The sequence below is a fragment of the Erpetoichthys calabaricus genome, chromosome 5, assembly GCF_900747795.2.
Source record: "Erpetoichthys calabaricus chromosome 5, fErpCal1.3, whole genome shotgun sequence".
NCBI classification, from domain to species: Eukaryota; Metazoa; Chordata; class Cladistia; order Polypteriformes; family Polypteridae; genus Erpetoichthys; species Erpetoichthys calabaricus.
In genome coordinates, this window is record NC_041398.2 from 85,836,877 (window position 1) to 85,861,295 (window position 24,419).

Here is a 24,419-nt window from a genome sequence, read left to right on the forward strand (position 1 = left end):
CATAACCAACATGAAGACATTCAATGTATCCAGTTTACCGTATATGCCTATGCCCATGATTGTTATTTTTTTCTGTACCTCTAATTTGCACGCATTCTCACTACATACTGTAATACAGTGATTTTCAGCATTCAGTCCTCAGGACCCACTGGCAGTGCAGTTTTTTGTCCCAACCCATTTCTTCTCTTAGTTGGACTCCTACCTTAATTAAGCAAACAGTTATTCCTCAGTTTCTATGTTTTTTACAACCATGCGGAAATTACATTTACTTACAAAAACTGGTTTGCTGTATTTTTACTTAATGAAGCAGGACTTTGTGTATGTGTTAGATGGTTATGAATTGATTCTTTTTCCTTTTTTTGTATTTTTTAATGTTCTGGTTATTTAGACAACTGGGTAACACTGAAATAGTTGCTCTTTTCAGAGTCATTTACACCAGTGTCTGCTTTGCTAAGCAATAATTGTCTGTATTCAGGTCATTAATAAAACAAACTCCCACGTAAAAAAAGAAAAAAAAAACATTTAAAGATACCAGGAAAAAAATGCAAACATGTCAATTTTCTATAAATGTCAATCTGAAACTATTACACTTCCCCAAATGCAACATAAAAAGAACTGGTCAGCTAATTAAACAATGAGATAACGATTACTGTCTGACTGAGAAACTGTTTGGAAAATGGACCTCGAGGACTGCACGCTGAGAACCACTCAAATAATACACGTTATAACAAAACATATCTTTAGACAAAATAGAAAAACAAAATCAATAACTATCAACATTGATAGGACTATCAATTTATACACATACAGTGGAACCTCGGTTCACGACCATAATTCGTTCCAAAACTCTGGTCGTAACCCGATTTGGTCGTGACCTGAAATAATTTCCCCCATAAGATTGTATGTAAATATAATTAATCTGTTCCAGACTGTACGAACTGTATGTAAATATATATATATATTTTTTAAGATTTTTAAGCACAAATACAGTTAATTATACCATAGAATGCACAGCTTAATAGTAAACTAAATGTAAAAACATTGAATAACACTGAGAAAACCTTGAACAACAGAGAAAACTAACATTGCAAGAGTTCACGCTATAGCGCTACGAACTGACTTGCTAAAAACACTTTTTTTTTATTGAGTTTTAAGCACAGGGAAAAAAATGAACATTTGAAAAATCCATAATTTAATAAACAACCAAGAAAAGTAACATTGCAACAATGCACGCTACGAACCAATCGCTATAAGCAGAAGTGAAGTGGAGGTTAAAATCCAACAGAAAAAAGTCTTCATTAAATATAACATGGTTAAAACGATGCTCGAATCAGTCTCTTTAAAAACAAGTCCGATGCATTCTTTAACTGCCTTCTCGGCCTTATGCGGCCAGCCCTCTCTCTGTCGTGTGTGTGTGTGTTTGTCTGTCTTGCTCGCTCTCGCGCTCACTCTCTCTCTCTCTCTCTGTCTTGCTCGCTGCACAGGGAGAGACTAAACACGTGTGGAAATCATCGGCGCGCACAAACCGAAAGGGAAACTGGCTTGTTCGTATACCGTGTGCGCGGTTGTGAACAAATGCAAAAGTTTGGCAAACTTTTTGGTTGTAACCCGATTTGTACATGTACAGAGACGTTCGTGAACCGAGGTTCCAATGTATTTTGGAACTGTTTAAGAACTGATAAAATAAGAGAAGGGTGTGCTAGCAGTATATATATATATAGTATATAGGGTATGTAAAACATACACAAAAGGCATTTGCACACATACAACGTTCATCTTTCTATCTTTTTTTCCCCACTAAACACCTGACCATTCTGAATGTAGGAGGTAATTGAAGATCCAGAGATACTACACCGAGCTACAAAAATAAAACAAAAATAAAAACTAAAGTTGCACATGTTATAATTCTGTATAAAACAGATATATCACACAAGTACTTTATTTGATAATCTGTTTTGTCTGAGAATTTGTTGAGATTTCTGAATTCTTTTTACAAATTAAAAATAATGAGACTATAAGCAGCGAGTAAACACATTCATTATTTAAGCTGTATTTTCATGTTATTTACTTTAATACATTGTAATATCAACAACATTTTCTGGGTTTCATTTTGAAACTTTATGTTTCAATGTCTAGATATTAATTTGAAATTAGCATAATCAATAATATTCTTTGCACATTTGCTGATTTTTTAACCTTTTTTCCCCCCAGAGGTTCCTACTTTGACTTTGTTTTTAATAGCTTCATGATGAACTGAAGCACACAGGGAAAGAAATAAAGTACAGTTTGCCAACTTTAATGATTCTGGGCACAGGCATTGGCTGTGTGGTATTGTGAAATCTTAGGATTTTTCCAGTTATTCCAGTTCTCTTTCACTCCATAAATTGTGTTGGTTAGATTAAGTATGAATGAGTGAGTTTGCAACTTGGCCCTGTGATGGCTTAACAACCCAACCAGCTTTGTTTCCTGCCTTGTAACCAGTACATCTGGGACAAGCGTCTGCCCCTGTAGCACTGTACTGAAAAAAGTGTTTTCGGGAAATGATCAGAAGGATAAATGACAAATGCACGGTATAAGTAGTCATTATTTTACTTCTACCACACAGCCAACTCTGATAACTATAGCATGGCTTCCTATTGTTTGGAAAGATCATAATTTTTTTCTTCTTTTGCATTTTTTAAAAATATGTTTTTCTATACATGAAGTACATTGACAACGTCTCAGCCAATATGGTAGATATGGGTAAAATAATATTGAGTTAATAGTAAGGTTTTGATTTTGTATTTGCCTGTATCAAGCTGACCACCTTTAAATTCTGACAGTGTCACTGGATGTATATTTATAGGTTTGGATACAAATAAAAGTGTTTTCAAATTGATTGCATTAGGATGCAAAGAGCATAATAATCTGCACTAACAATAGACTAATCTTTTCTTCTGAGAACAGTGCAGTATACTATACTATGATGACTTAATTCTGCACGTTATAAGGCAAAAATGTATTGACTATAAAGGCTTCATGCACAAGTACGTTTTCTATCATGTTATACTATTTACCCTTCATGTTACTCTAGCTATAAATATTCCGATTACTGCACTGTGATTATGCTATACAAAGTACAAAGTCTCTGTCATATAAGCTCTCTGATGTTGGCAGATGAAGGAGGTTGGGCGTTTTCTTATTAATTTGAAGAGATATGAATATTTCCACTATAAATGTTTTAGAAAAATGTAATTAATAAAACCCACAGTTCTCATTTTCTGAATTTAAATCAGAACTTTTCTCTGAGGTTCTGCTCTTCTCTTCGAATGGGAATTTCATGAACTCTCAATCCACAACACTCTGCTAAGCTTCATCTTTAGCCTGGAACAGAGCAGGCTAAGGGATATCATGTACTTTTTAAAAACCTGGCGGACCTAATCAATTAAATTTTAGAATAAACATTTACTCTCAATAGTTTTACTCTGGTTGTTGGCCTTCTTCTCTTTCTCATGGGTGGGGGATGATTTGAATTTAGTTTTATAAAGTTTTGACTTGACTATATGGAATATGTTTTTAATAAATTCAATAAATGATCAAAAAAAAGATGCTATGTACTTGCCTCAGTTACTGAGCATGACTTGCCCTAATCCCATTTGGTAGAACTAAAACCATCTAATATAAGCCTGGACTTAAGTGAGGCTTACTCACGAAGCATACTTCATAAAATACCCTGACTGTGGTCTCAGCTCGGAGCAATAACATATCTGATGTGAAGTAGTCCAACCCACCAAAAAATGGTCATTTCATGCTGGTTTTGCTTTAGATTAGATCAGCTGTCAGTTAACTTGTTTTCAGCCATCAGAAAAATAATTAATATCAAACCTCTAGCTAATGTATAAACATGCCAACAGGCTTATATTTATGAATACATTCATTAACTTAAACCATTTGAAGAAAAATAAAAAGATGCACTGAAACAGTCCAATCTACAGTATATAAGTCTGTGTAAACCGCTGAACCTCATTTCAAAATCCTTAAATCCTTTAAAACTTAATCCATAGACTATGTAAAAGAATTATATTTTGTAATAAGTCAACTGCTAAAGACACTAAATCATGCTGAATTTCTTTATTTTTCAAACATTCAATATTTTCTTCATTTTTTTTCGTAGGGTGTAACAAAACCTGAGGATATCCACGAACAGCTCACCAGCATTTGAACCTGCCCCTGAAAGCATTCTGTTATTCTCCTCTCAGATCACAGCAGTAATCTGACACCTTAAAACATACCAAACCACTAGAGATCTTTAAACAAGAGTAAAATAAGACACAAATGCAATGCAGAAATGACATATCACAAAGCTCTGTTATCTCCGTTTAATCCTCTATGTAAAAGTTCTTGAACTCAGCTGCCACTAGTACTGTAGAACAATGACATTTAATTAAACTGCATTACAAAAACTATTAACCTACACTAGTATGTATGTAAGTATTTCCAGTGAGAGTTGGACTCCGCCAGGGCTGCCCTTTGTCACCGATTCTGTTCATAACTTTTATGGACAGAATTTCTAGGCGCAGCCAGGGCGTTGAGAGGGTCCAGTTTGGTGGGCTCAGGATTGGGTCACTGCTTTTGGCAGATGATGTTGTCCTGTTTGCTTCATCAGGCCGTGATCTTCAGCTCTCTCTGGATCGGTTCGCAGCCGAGTGTGAAGCGGCTGGGATGAGAATCAGCACCTCCAAATCCGAGACCATGGTCCTCAGCCGGAAAAGGGTGGAGTGCCCTCTCAGGGTTGGTAGCGAGATCCTGCCCCAAGTGGAGGAGTTCAAGTATCTCGGGGTCTTGTTCACGAGTGAGGGAAGAATGGAGCGTGAGATCGACAGGCGGATCGGTGCGGCATCCGCAGTAATGCGGGCGCTGCATCGGTCTGTCGTGGTGAAAAAGGAGCTGAGCCGCAAGGCGAAGCTCTCAATTTACCAGTCGATCTATGTTCCTACCCTCACCTATGGTCATGAGCTATGGGTAGTGACCGAAAGAACGAGATCGCGAATACAAGCGGCTGAAATGAGTTTCCTCCGCAGGGTGTCTGGGCTTTCCCTTAAAGATAGGGTGAAAAGCTCAGTCATCCGGGAGGGGCTCAGAGTAGAGCCGCTGCTCCTCCGCATCGAGAGGAGTCAGATGAGGTGGCTCGGGCATCTGATCAGGATGCCTCCTGGACGCCTCCCTGGTGAGGTGTTCCGGGCACGTCTAACCGGGAGGAGGCCCCGGGGAAGACCCAGGACACGCTGGAGGGACTATGTCTCTCGACTGGCCTGGGAACGCCTTGGGATTCTCCCGGAAGAGCTAGAAGAAGTGGCCGGGGAGAGGGAAGTCTGGGCATCTCTGCTCAAGCTGCTGCCCCCGCGACCCGACCTCGGATAAGCGGGAGACAATGGATGGATGGATGGATAGTATGTAAAAGAACTGTCTTTCACATGGACAACAAAATCAGCAGAGATACCAACCTGCTTAAACAAATAAGAAATTCTAATCACTGGCACCAAGTTGCTCCTGACTTTACATTTTACAATGATGCCTGCAGTATTTCAACCTTCCACTCGGACTTAAACTTGTGGTGTTATTTTAAAATGTCTTCCTTTGAAAATCATTGTACAACTGCCAGCCAATTAGCTTTCTGTTGCTCAAAGCATGATGCAAGCTATAACGGTAGTATTAAACTCTAGATAATATTCACTGCAGTCCACAATCACATTTAAATCTCTGCAGTAAAAAAAAATGAAATTAATCCATGGGAATTGGAGAACCACATTTAAACTCCCCCTTAATACCACCAAAAACCCTCAGGGGCCTTGATTCATCAAACTCTGTCTCCCTCTTTTGTAAATAAACCCCATTAAAGTTGCCTCTGCCGACTTTACCACTTACTTCCACTTTCCAGGTTCACATACAAGCCTTGGTGTCATACAGCGTTTATTACTTTAAACTTTAGGCCTTCATAGGAATATTAAACTGTTGTCAGGCATTCTTACCATAAATTAGTTTAAAGTGATGTCGTACTGGAGCCAATATACTAATAAGACTGATTAGAAACTGAAATTTACCTCTAACTATCAGAATACAGAAACTGAAATTTACCTCTGATTATCAGAATACTTTAATAAAATCCAGCAGTAACAGTGGGAGATTATAACCAGTGTTGAGGGTACTTGCAATATGCATTACTGTGTGTACCTCTTAAAAAAACATGTTACTAAAAGCAAAAAATATAACAAATATAAATATATATTTTCCATCCACAAAATACACCTGTTGCTCATAGAATACCACTTTAAAAACTTTAATTCAAAATAAATTCAAGTATTTCCCTCTGTAAATACAGAAGGACCATAGCTCTAATAGTATCACTTATATATTTTATAGATAGATAGATAGATAGATAGATAGATAGATAGATAGATAGATAGATAGATAGATAGATAGATAGATAGATAGATAGATAGATAATTTTATTAATCCCAAGGGGAAATTCACAAAAAAATTCACCACTTCTTAGATTAACATAATAATTAACATTTTGAATCATTACCTTTAATTTATAAAAAGTTATATCTCCCAATATTTGATAAACTTTCACATAATATAGGGCTTCCTCGTCAAACTGCAGAGGAGAGGAGCAAAGGGACAGTGCTTTGAGATAGTAGTGTTCTGTGAGCTCAAACTGATCAAGAAGATAGTAGACAGAAGCCAGCCGGTGATAGGAAACTCTTTCATTCAAGTGATCACCTGTTGATAACAACCACCAATAAACACTCAAAGAGCATCAACATTCTACATAAAAACATCATTTATTTTAGCACTAATTTCTTCATTAGTATAAAAACAAAACTTTATTTTTATCTGAACAAAAGGATTAAACATAGCCTACCTTGTTATTATTTAGCACCGAAAAAAAAAAATCACTGAATTTACCTACACTATTTCAATATCAGTTCCATGCATTTACAGTTTTCTGCATACATAAATGCTAATATTTATATGTGATTATGCACAATCAGCTTCATTCTATGTTAAGTGTTCTTGCTGGCATAATGATTTTTAAACATCTAGCACAGATATGACTGCTTAATCTCTCCACCTGGCTTGAACTGAAAATATTCAACTCATTTACAACTTCTTCACAGCTTACTCCACTGCATAATATGGGGGCCAAAACTACACACAATAGTGTAGATGTGGACAGCTGAGGTATAATCTCAATATACTACCAGCTTCATTAGTCACACGAGTAGTTTTATTATTTTTATTTTATATGTGTTCAAGTTTATATTAAACTTCTTTTAACATCCATCCATTTCTCACTCACTTGTTTAAGATCATGGCAAGTAATTAGTATAAGTAAATGTCAATCAGGTTTCCTTTACTGCATTATCTAAATTTTGTTCAGCTCTTTCTGATGATTTTGTTGCTGTATATCCCAAGAATTTAGTATAATAGGCAAATGTGTGAAACATGACATTCAAACTTGCCTTTGTAAGTCTTGGTTGTTGGATGAACCTTTGCGTCAAATACCATCTGGCTGTACTCTGACACCCAGGAATGTGATTTTTACCACCAGACTTTATTAAACTCTATGCAAACAAAAAGTTGTATGCTTTCCTACTTCGCCATTTTGTTGTCTCATGCAAACATCTTATCACCTAGAGCAGGGGTGTCAAACTCCAGGCCTGGAGGGCTGCAGTGGCTGCAGGTTTTCATTCTGACCCTTTTCCCAATCAGTGACCAGTTTTCACTGCTAATTAACTCCTTTTCCCTTCATTTTAATAGCCCTGTTTTTAAGGATTCAGTCCTCTGAATTGATTCGTTTCTTCATGAAATGGCAGCCAAACAGAAATGAGACATGAAACGAGCCAACAGATGAGCAGCTAAACTGGGATTTCAAACTCCAACCAATTTCACTCCAACCAATCTATTAATGAGAAGCCGATTCTTGCTGTTAATTAAGCCCATTATTTAATTTTGTGGCCTGTTGCTGCTCTCATTCTGCCACAGCAGACATTTCCAAAACTGTTCATTTTCTGTTCGTCAAAATGTTTTGGTGACCTGCGAGATCAACCTTACCGAGACCTTCACTTTTCTTTATTTTTAGATACTGTGTGAACAGGCACAGGTGAGCTGGTCATATGGTGGCTCGTTGTGTCTCATTATTGTTTGGCTGCTAATTAAAAAAGAGACAACTAAGGGGCCTTAGTCAAGTTAATTAAAACTAAAGCAAAAATTAATTAGCATTAAAAACTGGTCACTAATGAAGAAGATGGTTAGAATGAAAACCTGCAGCCACTGCAGCCCTCCAGGCCTGGAGTTCGACACCTGTGATCTAGAGAATACCCTCAACAAAGGTTGAGCATTTCAAAGGAGAATTCTAGTATCTGCACTTCTAGCATAAGACAGACCATAATAAATTGGGTGTGGGTGCTGTACAGTCAAGCTTCACCAATGTGTGGTACACAAGGCAAGTGAGACTGTACATAAAATGCACCCGACATGTTAAATCAAAAGTTTTAACTGATCACAAACACTCAGCAGATTATGCTAGTAAAAGAGAATAACCATGTGAGGGTGAAAGTCAATAATAATTTACATCGGCAAAAGATACACATTCATTGTTGAAAATGAAGCCTGTTTCACTGGTATGTTACAAGCTTGGATATGCCACACAATATTATAACTTATTACTGGCCACATAATGCATCACTAAATAGCCAGTAAGGAAAACCATATCTAACAGATTTTACGTAACAGGCTTTATAATGTTCCCTAACCTCAGACCATTTCTTCCTACTGTCCCTTAGAGTGTCACAGCTGCTTTGTCTGTAAGCAATGACCCCTGCCACCTGACAAACCCTGAGGCCTTGTTTAACAGAGCAAATCGAGTCAGTGAACTAATCTGAGAAAGTATAGTTCATTTTTCTCTTATTTTGTATGTTCTAGCCACACAAAAAGTTAGAGTACTTATTGAGAAAACCATGGAGAGAGTATGAAAACTACTTAATTTGGTTGTGATCCATGATTTTCCAGTTTTTCCTCAATAACTCTTACTATATATCAAACGGACAACTTAGTAAGGCTATTAGACAGATCCTGTTGGCAACAGAAGCTTTGAAGAGTTATCAAGGAAATGGGGAAAAAAAAGAGTTGGCTCATTGTAGCAAGACATATTTGGAACCATTTTTCTCAAGATGAATATCATGCTCATTAATCATCAGACACTATGGTATCCAAGTCTGGTACTTAAACAATAATTCTTAATTATTTTAATGCATACCAGTTGTAATACTGGAAGCTTTAAAAAAAAAGTGACATTTCTTTAGTATTGCATGCCTTGTGCACTTTAGAAATTAATTGTAAACTACATGACAGCAATGTGATATGTCATACAGAGTTATTTTTTAACAATATGGGTCTGGGTGGAATATAATCATTATCATGTGAACAATTTTACATCTACATACAATATTACTGTTATTGTACTTCCTTTGAAACCACATGCTTTTGTATGGTTAACCATACTGGAAACCCTGAACACAGGACAGAATTAAAACAAACATATGCCTGTTTATCTGTGTCCCTGCGTCTGTTTAAAGTAGCTATCTCTAAAAAAAAAAAAAAAAGAAAAAAGAAAAAATGGAACATAAGCCCAAGATGTTAAAATGCCCCAGAAGACCAAATGCAAAGTGTTGGGACATTACAAAGCTATCCATAAATACATTAACACCAAAAAGAAAAGTTTTTACTGCAATGCTCAGTATGACAAATGCATCAATGAAAAAAGGAATAGCTAAGATTTGAGAATTTAATTCAATTTATTCTAATAGTACATTTCACAGTAGACCACCTTAGAGCACATTCACAGTAGCAAAATTAACAAAAAAGCTTGCTGAACCTCATTTGATTCCCAGTTAAGGTGTGTGCTGCAATCGTACCTAGAATCTTCTCAGTGTGAAACTATTACTACTACTACTACTACTTTTAGCTTTTAGTCTGCCTTTAAAATTTTCAACAAAAATATTAACTAACAATATTTAGATTTTTTTTTAAATTAAGAAAACAGAAACTAAGTATTATTGTTACTAACCTAGGTTTTACTTAAAAATAAAAAATTTCCCTTATGGATATACCGATATGAAACAATATTTTGACAGACTGCTCTTAAAAGTGTAGTAAGACAGCTATTTCAAGAGACATGTTCAGATGAGAACATTCCTATGTGATAACCCCAAATTATTTTCAGACAGTTCCCTTTTAACAAACAAAGTTCTTTACCTATCTTGATGCTAATGGAAAGTGCAATTTGAACAAACTCCACAGCTTCTTTGAAGGTTTTCAGGATCAGTAACAACTCTGCAATCTTGTTGGAGAGTCTCATTTGTGCCTTTAAGTCCTTCAGCTCAATGGCGAGTGGGAGAGCTTGGTCCTAAAATGAGCATTCGTCCTTAGTAACAAACACAAGACAATTAATATTCAAAGATATCTTTTATGCTGCAGTGAAACTTGGGCCTGAACGTAAATACGTAATCTGGCATTACTGAGAAGGTAAATTTGGTGTGCTTAAGATACCATTTTTACAGCATCATAAAAGACTTATATCTTGTACTAATCTTTGAAGGTTTATTACATAAGAATTTAAAGTATTGGAACAAAAAAATTTACAATTAAAAAATTCTGTTTACAATCTGCTTGCCCACCACTGCCTCCTCATTTTGTAGTCTTTGGTGCTGTTTTGAGTGTAATAGCAGTGATTCTGGCTGTGCTAAATCCACCACAGTCTCTTATGGCCGCCTTCCTCACAAGTTGTTCATTTGTAAACTCATGTAAAACATGCTGCACATAATCACAAATCAGAGGCAATGAGGGGAATAATATAGTATAGGTCCAAAAGGATTCAACAGTAAGTTTTACTGACCTTGTTCATCTGAAGACATAGCTACTATGGAAACCAAGCTCAAAACTAAACAACGAAGAGTGGTTGAAGGCTGAAAATTAATGAGACTGATGGGGTGACTGTGTGGGAGTTGGTACAGGACAAAGCTCCTTAATCAAAACCGAACACAAATCAGTAGCCAATTTAAAAAAAACAAGCTATTACAAAGAACAGAAAAAGATGTACTGAAAATACACAAGCATTCCATGTGTTTATAAATGCTTCAATTAGCTGCTAGACTTTTGTAAGATTTATAGCTAGGTCAGAAGAAACCACTACAAAGGAGATGGAAACCCTGGAAACCTCAGGGCTTTTTTAAATAAGAAGGTGCAGGAAGGGTGAATGCCCAGAAATGTAGATGAAGCATAACTGAAAGCAGAGGTAGCCTAAAATCCCATAACTAGGTCATGGGAGAAGTCGGAGTGCCATCCCTTCCAGTTACAGAGTGTGCTGAATGTGCATCTGCTTCAAATGGGTGCGTGACGATACCTGGATTCAACCTGAAAGCATCAGTGATAGAGGCCCGACATAGAGAGTGTGTTTAATACTCCACCAGTGAAAATACATGCACACACACACACACACACACACACACATATTATATTATATATATACATATATATATAACTTTATATTTATAGATATATATATATATATATATATATATATATATATATATATATATATATATATATATATATATATATATATATATATATATATATATATAAACACACACACACATTTATAGGAGAGGGGTATTAGAGTTAGAGAGAACTTCAATGAAAATATTAACATATATAACATTTGGTAGAGCACAACAATAGAAGATTTTAGAATTAATCAGTGACTATTTTATCACAGTTTGCTAAAATAGCAAATGACAGGAGAAGCCTATTCAGATTTAGTATTTTATAATAATCAGGATTGAAGTCTTGGATAGATGTGATTAAATTACTAGGTTCTAATCACAACAATCTAATATTTTTTCTAGAGTGTTTACTCAAAAATTAAAACTGCTAAATTTTGATATGCCAAATTATAAAAGAAATAAAAAGGGGGTGACATTTTCAGTCTGGAGACAGATTTAATCATGCAGATCATTTTTAAAAGCTTTTTTATTTACAATGCAGGATGAATTCATCCTGAAATTTAGAAGCAGAAGTATTTAAAGGGGACTCTATTGTAAAAGATCAGTCAAATAGAAATTGAAGTGTATTACAAATTATGAGGGCAAACTAGAACATTCTGACAGTGAAATAAGAAAAAGATTTAAATTCACATTTTCTGAAGTTTGAACATGTGATGAACTGGATAACCTCATGTCAGTTAAATGGACAACAAGGGTGTCACTTAGTGATTTGGAAATTGTAGAAGAACAAGTGCTACTTAGATTAAAAAACCATCCATCCATTTTCCAACCCGCTGAATCCGAACACTGTGTCACGGGGGCTACTGGAGCCAATCCCAGCCAACACAGGGCACAAGGCAGGAACCAATCCCGGGCAGGGTGCCAACCCACCGTAGGACACACACAAACACACCCACACACCAAGCACACACTAGGGCCAATTAAGAATCGCCAATCCACCTAACCTGCATGTCTTTGGACTGTGGGAGGAAACCGGAGCGCCCGGAGGAAACCCACGCAGACACGGGGAGAACATGCAAACTCCACGCAGGGAGGACCCGGGAAGCGAACCCAGGTCCCCAGGACTCCCAACTGCGAGGCAGCAGCACTACCCACTGTGCCACCGTGCCGCCCTAGATTAAAAATGCTGAAATCAAACAAACTGTTTGTACCAGTTAACTATGCACACAATATAAAGCCCCTGACACATATTTTGCAGAGATCATTATACGCTACACATATTACACACTATGAAAATTCCTAAAGACTAGAATGTAGAAATTGTTATCCCATTATTTAAAAAGGGTCATTGGGCTGATCCAAGTAACTACTGTATAGGACAATGAGGTTAATGTGCATCAAGGGTAATGGAAACAATTATTAAGAAAAAAAAAAAATCAAGCATCTCATATTAAGAGCAGGTGTATTAGTGAGCAGTCAGCACAGGTTTTGTTGGGGAAGACTGCTCTTTAATATGAAATTTGCCAAACGAGTGGAGTCCATCAAGCTCATTTGTTTAGCGAAGCAGTCCCAACATCACGCCAAATACTTCTTAAAATTAGTCTAGGTTTTTGCTTCAACTACATGTTTACTACTACTACTACTATTTTGTTCCAGATTCCCACAATTCGTTATGTAAAGAAGTGCTTCTTGGTTTCAATTCTAATGCACGTCCCATTAATTTCTGCTGGAGTCCTCAACTACGTGGCCGCCATGCAGTTTCCTCTGCTCAAAACTAACATATTTAATTGGTCGAGCCTACCAGAGTACAACATGTCCTTAAGTCCTGAGATGCACTTGGTTGGTCTCCTCTGCACAGCTTCAATTGCTGCTATATTTTTCTTATAGCATGGAGACTAAAACTGCACAGAGTACTCCAGGTGTGGTCTCACTAGTGCACTATATTGTCTGAGCATACCATTTCATGATTTATATTCAACTTGACCTAAGATTTTGTCTTTTTAATAGCTTCTGCACATTTTCAAGATTATGAAAATGTTTTGTCAATATAAACTCCTATATCATTTTCAGAGGTTGCTTACTTTAGGACAGTGTCTCCCAAAGTTTATTTAAAATTGACATTCCTACAACTTCCAAGTCTTTGTCCAGTTCTGAAGTGTGTCCATATCTACTGAATCGTTTTTGTTGTCCTTGCAGCGTCTGCCCTTTCACAAATGTTCATCTTTGAATTTCACAAGTATATTAACTATACCAAAATCTATGTCATTAACATAAATCAAAAAGTAATGGTCAAAGGACAGACCCTTTCAGTGAAGGCCTCATTCCATGTGTAGCATTCTCCACTTATCTGTACTCGTTGCTGCATGCCGGTTAACTAATTTGAGATTCAGCTTTCATCTGAGTTTCAGGTTACATCTGATGCCAATAGCTTCTAGCTTCAGAATTAATCTTCAATGTGGGAAGATCAAAGGTTTATTGGAAGTCTAACTAAATTATTTTATATGCTTTGCTAGAATTATGTAATGTTACACTAGAATTGCATGAGAAAACAACAAAAGCATACAATTAGAGAGATGTGTATATAATGTAAATTGATTTTAAGCAGGCCTTTGATAGGTCCCACAGGCTAGTGATCGTACTAACAGAAGTAGGAATTTAGTCAGCAGAGTGTAGTCGGAGACAACATTGGTAAACACTGGAAGTAAAGGGTTACAGTACAATGAACTTTTTTTCAGAATTATGTCAATTTAAAAGTAGTGTCCCTCAAGGAAGAGTGCTAGGGCCACTGCTTTTTATACAGTATAATTTATAAAGAATTTTGATAAGAATATAAATGACAAGCTGACTAACTTTACAGATGATACTAGGTGGAATGGCAGATAATGTAAAATCAGCTGAATTATTACAATGAGACCTGAAGAAAATATAGACTTGGGCTGATGAAATTTAATGTAAACAAATGTAAAGTATTACATGTTGAAAATAAAAATGTTAGTTATGAATGCATAATGGGATGTTTGCAGATCTTACATCTTATGAAAAGGACCTGGGTGTCATAGTAGACTGTTAATTTTCTTCCTCATAAAAGGTATGTGGACACAATTAAGAAGGCTAATTGGGCTATACATAACTCCTAACATTCTATGTGTACCGTACAATTCAAGGGAGGTTAACTTAAGCCTTTTAAAACAATTGTGACATCTCATCTTGAGTACTATGTACAGTTTTGGTGTAAATATTATAAAAAAACAAAAAAACTACACCACACTAGAGAAGGTACAGAGAAGAGCAACTAAACTTATTCTAGGACTGCAATGTATTAAATAGGAAGAATGCTTGAAGGAGATAATCTTTTTTTAGTGTAAGTAAACAGAGATTAAGAGATGACATGACTGAATTATAAATTATGAAGGGAATTAGTGCAGTCTCTCCCAGGTGATACTTTAAAACAAATTCTACAACAAGAACACATAGATATCAGTCAATTGTTAGAAAGTTTTTCTTCACAAAGTGAATTACAGTCACAGTTAACAAGAATTGTCCTAGATAGTAGGTGTTTGAGGACCTTAAAAACTTGATGTTATTTTGCAAAAATTAGGTGAATAGGATTCATATGTTTTGTTAAGATGAATGGCCTCTTCATGTCAAAATTGCTCTTATGTTCTAATAAAGGAAGAAAAAAGGTCTTTCTTTGTTCACTATTAGGACAAGAATTCTTCCTGAGAAGCTACCTTGTAAGGTCAAAATACAAGTCCAAATGGAAACCGAGGGAAACCTTGTATATGCTTCAGAACAAGTAAACCTGGACACCAGTTTTTAAAAACATCTGTGTTATGGTTTATCGGGCATCTCCTAGCAGTTACCAATAACTTTAATCCCAATGCTCTTTGATTGCCTTCATATCTAAGAGACTGTCCAAGTAAACAGTTTTACATTTGAATAAATGCTCTGGAAAAACAATGTGAAATTCACTCAGTTATGATCATAGCATTTCAATTCCATCTACACATTGCTAACTACAAAATGTGAAAGTATGGCATGATACTACTTAATGCAAGTTATTAATTTTTCTCGTTATTACTTTATCATTGTAACTTGATATGGATATTTGTTAAACTGATTAGGATATATCAGGTTTGACAATGACTTACTGACTTATGTTGCATTATTGCTGTACCTGGCCATTATGACATGTCTTATATAAATATAAGCAAAACTGGCCTACAATCTAAAATTCATAGGCTTTTAGACATACTCTATAAAATGTAATTGCTCGGTCTCTGTCCCAGGATCCATTAAAAAACACATCTCCTGCAGCTTCATAAAGTTCCAACATAAATTTTACATTTCCTGTACTGGAACCTGCATCTCGAGCTACCTACAAACAAAAAGAGTTTGTTAAAGCACTACCTAAAAATAAATAAATAAATAAACACATGTTAAAAAAAAAAAAAGTGTAATACAAATGTACCTGTATGTAAAGGTCAACAAGTTCATTTTGCCTCAATATGTAATAAATCTTTCCTGCCTGAAGCCAACCAAATGCTTCTTTTTCTTTTTTCTTCAAGTCAATAAAAATACCAAGACTCCTTTTAGTGTATTCAAGAGAAGATCTGTAAGCTCTAAAACATATTTAAAAAATCAAATCAAATCAAAAACAAAACATTAAGCATTTATGTCAGGTATATATTTCTTAAATTAACAATCCTCCTGCAATATTTAATATCAATTGTGTAGCCACCTTCTTTAAAAATCAACTAACCTTTCAGTTCCTAAACCAAAATAAAGCTGGCTAATGGTTTCCAAGGTTTCTCCCTCCAGTACCTTGTCTCCAGTCTTCTGTGCCAATAGAAGCAGGTACTCACTGTAAATAATACACTGAGCTTCATTTGGACACACTTCTTTGTAGAAGTAACATAATAGCTGGGTAGCCTGGAGTTGGGCTAAAACATCATGGGCAGAAAAAAGAAACAGGATAAGTAACTAAGCACATCTCAATATGACATTTTTTGTTGAAATTTAATGTCAGGCCAATACCAAAAGATTTTAAATATTTTCTAAAGCATACAGTAACTTTTACCAAAACCTAACATTTTTTCACAGAAAAATAGTAGTTTTGTTAAGGTTTGCAGTGTAAAACAATGCGATTTTGTGATTAATCTTTCTGACACAGACTGGAATACTAGGGTGTTGCACCAAGTTAGCCATTATGGATGCAATGAGAAGTCGAGCAAAATGACACGTTTTATTACGTAGCTAACTAAAAAGATCACAATCTGAAAACTTTCAAGGCAGCTCAGGTCCTTTCTTCAAGCAAGATGTAGAAGAAGGGGCCTGAGTTGCCTCGAAAGCTTGCATATTATAATCTTTTTAGGTAGCCAATAAAAGGTATCATTTTGCTTGATTTGTCATTGACACAGATTGGATAAGTGGCCTGCATTTTGACAATATAAACAGGGCATCACTTTATACGGTATTCCTGTTGTTGTTAGCACAGATTTACATTTAAAGTGAATGTAAATTATTTTTAACAGTAATATTATTGACCTTGTTAGCATCTGTATCAAAATGGTACTTCTTACATCAAAAAAATATGTTGTAGCAAATAGCAAATGCATATATTACAAAGAACAATAAAAAGTGTTGACATGACATTTTCAAACTTGCACAATCCAAGTTAGGGACAGAATAGCGTATATGGCTTTGCGGATTAGGGAAGAAAAAAAATAACCAAAAGAAACCTACAAGGACATAGGTACAATTTGCAGTCTCCACAAAGACAGTGAGTAGGTGTGGGGTTTAAACACCCAACTTTGGTTAAGATAAAACTATTTCTCTCTCTCTCTCTATGTTAAAACATTTAGGAAGTAAATCCATTAATTTTATTTCATAAATGCCACACATCCCTAATTTTTTGGGTTGCTATCAATGGTTGTAGGATGATATGGGAGATTTCAAAAGCCTTTGGAATCTGACACACAAAAATATTGATATATTCTCAATACAATCATGACAGGCAAGCGAACATATATTTGCTTTTTATTTTTTTACAAGTGAATATAAAATGTTTTCAATGCTGAAAACTGTAGAAGCTGGTATTAGTTGGCAAAAATGTGATTAAGAGATGTCTGTCATAAAAGGGGGGCATCAGGGGCAGGGGACTGCAGAAATGTGGAGACCCTAGGAAAGATCAACAAAATGTTAAAAGAAAACTGAAGGAAAGACTGACTATATGAACAAATGTGGGTGAGGGGATTGTGCAATAAGAAGGTAAGGTCTCCCCAGTATTCCAATTTTTTCTTCTTTCTTTCTTGTTAAATTAACTTTGATTCTAATTAAAATTCCCACAGCTGGACAAGGTGTAAGGTAAAACTGGCTCATACAGTGGATGTGAATCACTTCCACTTCAGGCTTCTCTTTTTAAATTTGTTCATTTGTCTAGAATTGCTGTTTGGAATTTCAGAGTTCAGTTGTCTCAAAATACTTTTAGGAGTGACCTCGTGTTTCAGAAAGAGATTTAATATCTACATCAATCCACAGTTCGCAATATGGAGGATAATCTTCCTATTAAACTCAACTTTTATGGTAACTTAACATTTATATTGCAAGCAGGAGACTAGCTTAATTTACAGTTGTAATTCCTAGAAATTACGTTGACGATTAAGGCTATGTTTGTGAAATGGACACAGGCAGAACAAACTTTTATGAATATTGTCCCAGGTGTACCGTGGTTATTTGTAGACAGAAGCTACAGCATATAGTATTTATACTGACAGAAACTATTACTTAATCCTCTTCATTTTCAATCTTTTACTTGAAGTCCTTTTTTTTTTTTTTTTTTTTTTTTTAAATTTGGCAAACCTCTTACCTATCAAAATAATGCATACAATTCTACACGAATAGTGCAAGTGAATACTGTATACTGTAAAATCAGTACTTTCAGACTCCAAAATATTCAGCCTCACTGAAATGTAGCACTTAGGTGAAGTAGAGTTTTTGTTCATTTGCTATATGCTCCCTATATAAAGTATTAAGGGCAAGTCTGTTGTGACATTATGTGGTATTCTTACTACACCAATGGTAACTAAATATCAGAAGAATAATGTCACTGAATGGTAAAACTTGAAAAAAACAATCAACTCAAAGCAATTACTCTAACTCAAACAAAGTTAATACAAATAATCTATACCAATTCAAATTTTATTCCAGAATTACTGGGGGTCAGCCTTCATTACTAATAGGTAGATTTGTAATGTTCCTCTTCAAAACATGTTCTAAAAAACATTAGAATTTTACGCAAAATTTAGGGTTTTAACATGTATACCCTTTACTACAAATTGGAAACTATAAAAATGTTTCCAGAACATAATTTCAAGTCAGATTTCCAAAATTTAGATTGGGATTGATCTTTATTAAATTGTTAAGTATTGCTATTTTTGATAAAGTTTATATCCATTAGTCTGTATGCAGTATTTGATGGTTAACCAAATTCTTAATAAATAATAAAACAAATAAATATTACACATTTTTGAAGCATTTAAAATGTACAAAATCACTGCTGTCAGGTATTTACTGGACTGCAGCAAGGGACTGATGCACTGTTTCTCAAATGCACACTCTCCATCGCAGGTCTCCAGAGGATATCCTTGTTACAGGAATTGCAACTGAAACAATTTCTACTTCAGTTCTAACCTCTGACTATGCACAATGCACAGGGTAAAGAATGGATTTGAAAAGTGTGGGGAAAACCTTAAATGTATTAGATTTGCTGCTGTAATGTCAGAAGAGTTTAATTAATTAAGACATAACATCAGTTTGCTACTTAGTACTGTGTAATCTTTCATTTAGTATCACAGGTCATTGTTTTCTTCTTGTCTATCAACAGGTCATATGGTCATTTTAAAATCTAAAGTTGCAGTAAAAATAGGAGCAAGAGGTCTTCAGAACTGCCACCAAACAAGTGTGGTGAATTAGATTTTTATCTTTTTATTTGAAAAAATTAGGATTTTTTCATTTTATATATGTTTTATGATTAGATATTCCATGGGAGGATAATGTTTTAGCCATCACTAATAAGATTTGCTAATAGTTTCAAAAATTAAAAAGGGACATGTGCAGAAGAATACAAAGTACCACAAGCCGAAATGGACCCTAGTTTGTTGGGCCCTTGAGAAAGGCCCTTAACCTGACAATTGCTTCAGGGGCGCTGTATAGTAGCTACCCCTGCACTGTGACCTACAAGGTCATGCGAAAAGGCAATTTCCCCTCCAGAATTAATAAAGTGTATCAACAAAAAGAGTGCCTCATTTGCTATGCTACATTCATTAAAAAGACAACTGTGACATTTGATTGTGTGATATCGAGTCAGCAGTTAATAATTCCTAATATTGTATTGCCCCTTGCAATGAGAATGAAGTCTGTTAATCTAACAGAATTTTTTTTGTTTTTTTTGACCATAAATGATTTATTGATTCGGATACATTTTTGTGCAGAATAAACAGTATAAAAGTGACTATAAAAAGGCATTCCATCCTTCCATCCATCCATTTTCCAACCCGCTGAATCCGAACACAGGGTCACGGGGGTCTGCTGGAGCCAATCCCAGCCAACACAGGGCACAAGGCAGGAACCAATCCTGGGCAGGGTGCCAACCCACCGCAAAAGGCATTCCTCTCTAAATTATGTTTAGGAGTATCCTCTGTATCATAGGAGTACCTTTATTCAATGTTTTTTCTTAAGTTACATTACAGTACAAAACTATATTTGATTATTATAGTTTTGTACTGTAGTTGTGAACATAATTTTTCAAAGAGAGCAAATACGGGAATGCACAATATGCTGCTATGAAAGCAAGTTTAAAAAATTAAAGTTACAAAAGATATGCTCTCAATTGTTAATACATTTTACATACTTACATTCATTATGATTGCCCATTATAGCTATAAGCAATGCCCACTCATAAAAGAACTTTGCTTTATCTTTCAGATTCTGGCCAACATAGTAGAGTCCAACTTCAAGCAAAACTTTAATGAAATGAATTTCATAGATGTTGTTCTGCTGTTCAGAAAAAAGTTTCACTGACTTTGTTAGATAGAGCTCTGCTAGTCCCATGAATTTGGCAGCAATACACAGAAAGCCTAAATTGGCCTGTACTACAGCATGGTTCTGCCTGGAGCCCAACAATTCACAAATCTGCTGGGCTTTGTGGTAACTGTCCATAGCATGCTTTATGTTGCCAATGTGTTTCAGTGCAATAGCATGCAAATTATATATGGCTCCTTCTTGTAGAGTACCTTTTTTCACACCTGGAGATTGCAGAAGTTCATCCAAAATACTTGAAGCTTCCTCAAATTGCCCATTTAAAATGTGTAGCCATGCAAGGCAAAGTAAATTATCTATTCCAAGAACAGAATTGTTGTAAAAATCACTATCTGTAAATTGTTTCAAGTAATGTATTGCTTTGTTAAACAACTTATAATATTGAAACAACTGTGATAAACACAAGCGGACAGCTCTAACCAGCTTTAGTTCACCAGCTTTTTCAGCCAAAGAAATTATTCGCTTTAGGCAACTAATCATCTGTACTGGAATCCATACGTCTTTTCCCACATTACTTTGTTGTGGTGTATTTTTCACAACAAGGCTAGCAGCTACTAAACATTCAGTGAGTTTGCTACTGGGGTGTAAAGAAACTTGTTTAAAGCAGCTTAGAGATAAATTTGGAAGACATTTTTGATGATAAATTAAACCTAAATTTAAAAAATAGCTGTGAGGAAGTGAATTATGCCTTGAAAAATTCTCTGCCAGTAGTTGTAGTCTTTCAATAAATGGTAGCGCTCTGTCTTCCTGGTTAATTGAAATATAATGCTTTGCTAATAGGAAGCAAGCTCTTGCTTCAGCAAATTTATTCTCAGACAAAATTGCCTTCTTCAAAATATGTTTGAGTATCTCGGACTCCATTGTTGTACTACAGATGTAGTTACAAACTCCAAAGCATAAGGCGGAGATTCGTTCAAAAATTGCAGAACATTTCTCTTTGTTCTTCTGCTTTAAATATATGACAGATAAGTTTGCATAGATAGCAATTAAAAAAAAACATATCTGTAAAATATCCTTTAGCCACACTAATTGCTTCCTCAAAGTAGACTCTTGCTTGGGAGAATTTACATTTTTTTGCACACAGTTTGCCAAGAAGGAAACATATCCTTGACTGAGCCCAGAGCTTTTTTGTCTTTCTCGCTGTTTCTCTTGCTTTTCCAAGGTAGTTTACTAGCTCCTCCTCAGTTCCATATCCAGAAAATAAAGAACTGAGAAAGGAACAAGAGAAGTCGTAAAGGTTACAATAATCATCCTTGTAATTGGCGCTATTTAAAAACATTATCAAGTCCTGGAATTCATCAGCAGAATCTTCCTCTGTGTTAGCAATTACAAAGTGCTGATCTGATGTCTGTTCCAACAGCTGAGAGCTAAGAGATGAACCTAAATGTTGGTCTTCACATAATCTTTTTTTGGCTAATTCCATGTACCAGTAATTGCTTCTTGTTTTCTGTAATTCCAGTTCTATATTTTTGCTGCAAACCTGTCCATTCTCTGTAAATATTAAATACAAGGAAAGTAAATCAGCATATAATTTTACTGCTTAAAGGTGTTCTTTTTAAAATGTAACATAATGCTTCATGTTAACAGTTCTTTAACTATGTCAAAAATAATCCTACCATTTAAAGTTTTTCATATAATTTACTATTATATATATATGCTATTCAAAAACCACCGTTTTATTAAAGCACAAAAACCAAAAACATGAATAACAAATAGAATAATAAATTGTTAACCAGAAAATATGTATTCATATAAGCAAGCTTGAAAATCATAGATTTACAGCCTACAAATAGACTTATAACTTACAAAATCTATGAAATATTATACAATGAACCACATTCTGTTAACAGCTGAATGTATTGGCAATGTTTTATAGCAGGTGTGTCACTTTTATCCCAACAGTATCAGAAATTACAAAAACAACCCAAACTGTTTTCACTCCCATAAGCCTCCCTTTTATCTCTGACATTTCACATGTTCAACACAAATACACAAATTAAGAAATAACAAAAAAAAAAGCAAAAATTAAAAGTATGAACAAAATTAATCTGGTATTTGCAGGAAATGTTCTCTTTTAGCAGTTCTATTAACTGTGCATTTCTTTGATTATGTACTTCCACTACCACATTAGATACTACATCAGCTGAACCGCACTTGGGATAGGTTACCTCCAGTGGGGTGACCATTCCTAATCCATGTATGGAGATTATCTGAGAAATCAGACAGGCTCGCTGGGACAAATATGCAGTCCCAGAGACAAACTGGCGGTGTTTCTAATAGGGATTGACAGGTGGCACTGTCACCCTCAGCGAAAAAACCCCAGAAGGCATCATGCGACCAAGAGGTGCACTATAACCTCCAGGGAAGGAAATCCTTGGCAATTAAACCGGGATAGAGGCAAAAAGTAAACTAAAAGGATCTTTAATTAAGAGACACATCCTTGAAAGGTCTTAGCAAAAATAAAGCCAAGCAAATTTCACCAAGATTAATAAGTTGGAAGAAATAGGCCATATGAGTAGTAAAGGATTTTATATCAACAAATGAGAAACCAGAATCACAAGGTTAAAATTATGCAGGAAATTAACACATTTTTACTGGGTGAAAAATATTAAATAATACAAGTTATTTTTTAATTCACCAAGCTCCAACACTCTAACCAATTTTATCTCCAACAAAATGAAAAAATGTACACATTCTTACTTTGGCAAAGCATTCCAGATGGTTGTGTTCCCTCTAGATTATCTGCAAAATATAACAGAAGTTGTAAAAAATATAGCAGGGAATATTACACTTTATACAGCTAGCTAAACAAAACAGCTATACATTTTAATTTAATAACTTTACTGTTAGATCTCATTATTTCAATATTTTAAAAGAAAACAGATGGAAATTTTAAAATTAGAAATGTTTGTTAAACTTTAGTATAAAAAATTTTCACCTCTAGAACGTTTAAAATTAATTAATAACATAGGCTATATTTTCTACAACCTCTGTTGCCGTTTCTTTCTTCTGTCTTCTCATGTGATATATCTTTAACTCTTAAACTCTTTCTTCTCTTGGATTTCTCTGCTCTCTCTCTTTCCACTTTTCAGCAGAGACTGTTTAATTTCTGCACAATTGTGACAAGGTTAGCCCTACTTTCTTGTTTGAAATAATTTGATCCACTTTCACCCAATTTTTGGAAATCTTGCTTTTTAGCTGGATGTTTAGCTTTTTGTGCTTTTTTAGCTTCATATGCTGTTGAACTATCTAGAATTAATGATAATTACAAATACTGGAGCCAGGATTATCAGTCATATATAAAACAGTCTGAAACTGCATGGATAGGAGTTGTAACTTGATATCAATATAATTACGTTTTTTAAGCAGCTGTATGTCATCCCTCCTATGAGTTTATTTCCTCGCTACATGGTCCTGTGGGGTGCATGTTCTTAATTAATGTTTGTTTATGGATCTATATTTAGTTTTCACTTATCTGCATTTCCATATATATTTAAGAAAAATATGATAACAAAAAGGTAATGGCAGTGTTTTACTGTATCTTGCCCTTTCGATTGTTATAATGTTACCATGAATCTCTCTATGGTAGGCAAAATACAAGAAGTACAGAGTCTAACTGTAACTGATCTTATTTCAGAAAAGCTACAGTTACTATAACCCCATCCAGCAGTTTCTAGTGTAAAGCAGGCATCAACAACCAACCCTGTATATCTACGCTGGGACATATAGGAGAGAAAACTGTAAATAAATGTTTTAGATCTTCATAGCACA

At 35.2% G+C, this 24,419-nt stretch overlaps 1 protein-coding gene across 1 annotated transcript in view; it reads right to left on the reverse strand.

Moving 5' to 3' along the window:
* LOC114651771 (SH3 domain and tetratricopeptide repeat-containing protein 1) overlaps positions 1 to 24,419 on the reverse strand; it is a 73,156-nt gene that overhangs the window by 3,582 nt on the left and 45,155 nt on the right. The window contains 8 exon segments of the mRNA XM_028801729.2: positions 6,566 to 6,762; positions 10,300 to 10,450; positions 15,805 to 15,927; positions 16,021 to 16,171; positions 16,312 to 16,492; positions 20,465 to 21,644; positions 21,646 to 22,139; positions 23,349 to 23,390. Coding sequence (XP_028657562.2) covers positions 6,566 to 6,762; positions 10,300 to 10,450; positions 15,805 to 15,927; positions 16,021 to 16,171; positions 16,312 to 16,492; positions 20,465 to 21,644; positions 21,646 to 22,139; positions 23,349 to 23,390 — 2,519 coding nt within the window.